This window comes from Cydia splendana, chromosome 9 (genome assembly GCF_910591565.1).
Source record: "Cydia splendana chromosome 9, ilCydSple1.2, whole genome shotgun sequence".
In the NCBI taxonomy this organism is placed as follows: domain Eukaryota; kingdom Metazoa; phylum Arthropoda; class Insecta; order Lepidoptera; family Tortricidae; genus Cydia; species Cydia splendana.
In genome coordinates, this window is record NC_085968.1 from 22,948,516 (window position 1) to 22,953,515 (window position 5,000).

The following is a 5,000-nucleotide window of genomic DNA, read 5'->3' on the forward strand; positions in this document are numbered from 1 at the left end:
GCTTTGATCCAAAATAACTCAGTTATTTTGCCCATTGTTCCTAAATCATTTAGGTTGCTTCTTATTTGGACTGCTAGGGGATGGAGGGAAACGTTATTCACGACTGTCTCAAGGGCGGATCTTGAGTCGCAATATATGCTGCAGTTTGGGATCGGGCTTCGGAGGGCCTGTGTTGTTGCCTCCAGAAGTGCCAGCAGTTCAGCTTGGTAGACAGTGCAGAAATGGTCTAACTTTAGTTTCTTGGTTTTGGTCTCCGTACCGTTTCTCCATACTGAGACTGCTGCTCCGACCTTGCCTTCTAATTTGCTGCCATCCGTATATATTTTGAGGCCTTCTGAGTTGTGCTCCTCTAGTTGTGCCCGGTCTGCCACACAAGTAAATTGTAATTCTGTCATTTTTGCGGGATGAGGCGTGTTTTCATATGGAATCAATTTCTCAATCTCTCTATCTCCGACCGCTTGCCGGGCGTAGCCTTTCTTTATACAATAAAGTGAGGCTGCTTCTCGGACTCTAATATCCAGTGGAAGCAACCCTGCAAGCAGAAGGGCTGAGTTAAGTGAGACCGTTCTGTATGCCTTAATTATCTTCTGTGCAAATCCTCGCTGCACCGCATCCAGCTGCTTTCTCACACATATTTTATTTGTTGCAGGTGCCCATGCGCTAGCTGCGTACATAATCACCGGTTCGATTACTGCCGTGTAGATTGTTCGTGTTATTTCTGGTCCCAGGCCCCAGTGGATTTTTGCTGCCCGAGCTAGCTGCTTGTAGATTCCAAGAGCCTTTTGACAGACATTTGTTGCGTGTGTGTTAAAAGTCAACTTATCGTCCACTGTGAGACCCAGGATCTTAATCTCGCGGGAGAGTCCGATGCTGACCCCTCCCATGCTCAGTCGTGGGGAGTCATACTTCATTTTGTTTGTCACTACCATTGCTTGGGTTTTGTGGGGGGCAAAGTTGAGTTTGTTTCTGACACCCCACGCCCGAACATGCGCTAGGGCAGCATCTGCCTCTCTTTGAATCCCCTGTGCTGTATCCCCTGAGAAAACCATCACCACATCATCGGCGAACGCCTGTACGTGGTGTCCCATCCCTTCGAGTTCCTTCAACAGGGGATCCAGCAGGAGATTCCAGAAGGTTGGTCCGCCTATCGAACCCTGTATGCAGCCTTTATTTGTCTGTTTTGGGTATTCTGTTCCGGCGTATCTTACTACTACCTTCCTTTCGGATAGGTAGCTGTCTACCAGGCGTCTGAGGTTTATTGGCGTCCTTGTTTCAGCAAGTCTGCATTGTATTGCCGGCCACCACGCGTTATCGAATGCGCCCTCTATGTCTAGTGATACTACAACGGTAAGCTTTTTGTGTTTTAGCTTTATTTTGAGGTGTTGTACCAGGGCATAGAGAGAGTCCTCGGTGTTGCGCTGTGGTGTAAAACCGAATTGATTACGACTCATACCTGGTAGGATGTAATGACGTATTCTTCGCACCATCATTTTTTCCAAGATCTTGCCAAAGACGGGCAAGAGCCCGATTGGTCTGTAGGATTTTGGGTGCGAATAGTCATCCTTGCCTGGTTTTCTCAGCACCACCACGATCGCTTTCTTCCAGGGCCGGGGAAAGTGATTTAATTCCAGGCACGCATTTATTAGGGCTAGGAAGATATTCGGGTCATGGTCTATAATTGTTTTGCATATGTCGGCTGTGAGGCCGTCATACCCAGGTGCTTTTTTGGGATTAAAGCTAGCCGCAGCCCAGCGCAATTCATCCACAGTGAATGGTGGGTCCCATGCTTCATCATGTGATCTCTCATTCACCGTTTTTGCTCTATTTCTTTCTATTTCGTGGTCTGCTTCATCGTTTTCTATCTTATCTTCCGGGTAGAAGGTCTCCGCCAATAGTTTTGCCGACTCCATATTGCTTAGTGGTTTTCCATTTTGGATCAATGTCATTTGTTCCTCCCTTTTTGTTGTTCGACCTATGACCCGGTAAATCCCATCCCACATGCTCTCGCGGGTCTGCTTCCCGCAAAACTCCTTCCAGCTCGTGGTCTGGGCATTCTTAACTTCCAGCTCATATTCCTGCTTTGCCTGGACATACTGCTCTATTACCCATGCGCGACGAACAGGAGCCGCGCACCGAATTCGTCGTTTTTTCGTTGCGACAACTTTTTTCATTTTTTCGAGTTTTTCGGACCACCAGGGCAACCCCATCTGTTTCTTTTCCTTTACCTTGGGAATTGAGTCATTGCAAGCTTCTTCTATTGTTTTAATGTATTTTTCTACGGTTGTTTCTAGTTCTGTTTTATTGCTTATTCCTTCTATTGCTATTTTGTTTATGTTGTTTTCTTTCCAGGTCTCTTTAAGTTTTTCAAGTAGTTGACTCCAGTTTGCCTTTTTTGTGTTGTATTTCCTGGTAGATCTTTTGATTTCTACTCCCTGTGGCTTCCCCATGTTGAGGTCGAAAATAATTGCCCTGTGGTCGGAGCTCGTCACGTCCCCTGAAACTCTCCAGTTGCTGATGCACACTAGCATGTCCTCTGTGCAGGCAGTTACATCCACGCAACTGGTATACCTTCTTTCGCCTCGGGTTGTGTCAAAGGTGGGCTCCGATCCCCGATTTAAAATGTGCATCTCCTGTTCGTCCAGCATACCTGCAAAAATCTCCCCCCTGTGATCCACCTTTGTGCTTCCCCACCATGTGTTCCAGGCATTGATATCACCACCCAGAAGGATGCTGTCAGTCCCGATCTCCTTTCTGATTTTTTCGATCCATTCTATGTAGGGTTCGATTGGTGCATCTCCCTCTAGATATACCGATGCTACTCCGATTTGCCCTTTTTCGGTTTTTATCTTTACCACCGCGATGTTATGTGTGGTAAGGGTGGGACAGTGGGTTATATTTAGGTGGTCGTTGAAGATCACGATGGCGGCTTTGTTCACCCCGGTTGTTCTTTCGCATTGTATGACTCTGGTGCCTGTGTGGGTTTTGAGTCGTCCCGTGTTGCTGGTGTATGGTTCCTGGACTAGCGCAAAAGCCACCTTTCTTTTTTCCGCCTCGACTATCAGTTCGGCTGTAGCAAGTGCGCTCCTCTGTAGGTTCGCCTGGATCACTACATATGGTTTTTCTTGCGTGTTTGATTGTTCGCCTTGGGTGCCCTTAGCAGTAGGCTACAGTTGATCTAGCCAGATCGTCCCATTTCCTACGCACCGAGCACCTGGTATCGAAAGCATTGTGCTCGGTGTTTTCTGTATTTGCCCTGGAACAATTTCTGCATTTTGGTGGCAACCCGGCGGTCCAATCTGGACATTCCAACCTTAGGTGAGGTCCCCCACAGTGGGAGCACAGGTCCACGGTTTCGGTGCACAGCCGCTTACTATGACCGAAACTCAGGCAGCGTGTACATTGGATCAGTGGGGTCTGATCTTCCACCTTGATCCGTTGTAGATCTATGTGTACGCTTCCGGTACCCGTGGCTCTCTGCCAGATGGTAGGAGAGACGCTGACCACTATGTGGCAAGTGTGGGGGTTCCTGGTTTTCTTTCTATATTTTATGTGTACCCTGTCTTCCTCCTCGTCGAGGCCGCGAAAGACGTCCCGATTCTGGTTCCTAAGAGCTTTTAGAACGTCCTCATCTGTATTGACTGAGAGGACGCTCTTAAGGACCAAAAGCGGGTCCTTGTTCTTCACTTCCTCGACGGTGAGGTCGACTCCCTGGCTCTCCATCCTTTCTCGGAATTTGTCTCTCTCTCCTTTGGTCCCGAATCCCATTAGTACCTTCCTATCCTTCGCCTTTCTTACTCTTTCCACCTTTATCCATCCCTCCTTGGCGTCAGCTGCCTTTCTTATTTTATCCAGGACTTCCTCTCCTGTTTCGGTGTCATTTTTGGAGGTGATGACAACGGTGTGTAATGTGCTTCTTCCTTCCGGTCTGACTTTTGGGACTGAACTAGGCGGCCCGGCTGTCACGCTCGCGTATGACGCCGTTGTCGCCACCCCCTCAATCGTCCTTTCTTGTTTTTCGAAACTGGTTTTCATTTCGGTCTTTATCTCTTCCAGTAGTTTGGTGTTTCTAGCTATTAGTGTTTTTATATCCTGGATATCTTCCTCATTTGTACATTTCTGCACATACATCTCTCTTTCTTTCTCTGCGTTTGCCGTGAAGGTTTTGTCTGTCGCGGATGCTTCAGACATCACCTTCCCGGGAGTCTCCTTTTCTCCTGCTCCTGTCTTTCCCTTTTTTCCCTCAGCCACTGCCTCCTTTACCAATGTATACAGGCGGTCCAGCAGACCTTTAGTCTCGACTTTTATCGTCGTTTTTATGTTTCTAGATTCGTCTAGGTTTGCTTTACCCTTGATTACGCAAGCTCTCGCCTCCATAATCTTGTCCATGTAGTGTTTCGCCTCCTTGATCTTATCCCTTTGATATTTTGGTGCTGAGACCAGGGACTTTCGCATGGCTTGTTGTTCAGCCGGGGTTTTTTGTGGTGTGATCGGTTCGTTCACGGACGGTACTGCCTGTTGCTTTTCGATTTGGCTTTGGGTAAGCTGTTGCGTTTTTGGCGGAGTTTTTGCAGGGCCAGCCTGCGACGTCGTTGGGGTGGCTGTGGGGGTCAGAGTTTGAGTAATGTCCCTGTTGGTCGTTTCCCATTTTTCGATACTCCGTCTGACGGTTTTGTCCGGGCTTTTAGCCATGTCTTCTGACAGGGCTTTGGTTGCCTTTTTGACTGGGGTTCTGAATCCGATCATTTCTGGTACAGGTTATGCTAGGTCAGTCAATAGGGACCGCCTTCCAGTCAGTCGGTTACACTTATTGAGTTGGAGGTTATATTTTATTTGAACCCCTGTAAATGGGGGGTTGCAGTCAGATAGGGTTTGAAATAAAACACAAAGTATTGTCAATGTAGATACAAAGGAATAAAATAAAATATCGACTCTATGTAGAGTTGGTCTGACGACTAAAGTGCCGGTGTACTATAAGTTTAATGTAAGGTGAGTCGCAGACT

At 47.6% G+C, this 5,000-nt stretch overlaps 1 protein-coding gene across 1 annotated transcript in view; it reads right to left on the reverse strand.

The window, feature by feature from the left end:
* LOC134793950 (uncharacterized) overlaps positions 1 to 4,743 on the reverse strand; it is a 7,254-nt gene extending 2,511 nt beyond the window's left edge. Inside the window, exons 1-2 of the mRNA XM_063765665.1 lie at positions 3,205 to 4,743; positions 1 to 3,098 (exon numbers count right to left, since the gene is read on the reverse strand). The exon at positions 1 to 3,098 is cut by the window's left edge and continues 340 nt beyond it. Coding sequence (XP_063621735.1) covers positions 1 to 3,098; positions 3,205 to 4,743 — 4,637 coding nt within the window. The remainder of the gene's footprint in view (positions 3,099 to 3,204) is intronic.
* Between the last annotated feature and the right edge of the window lie 257 nt (positions 4,744 to 5,000).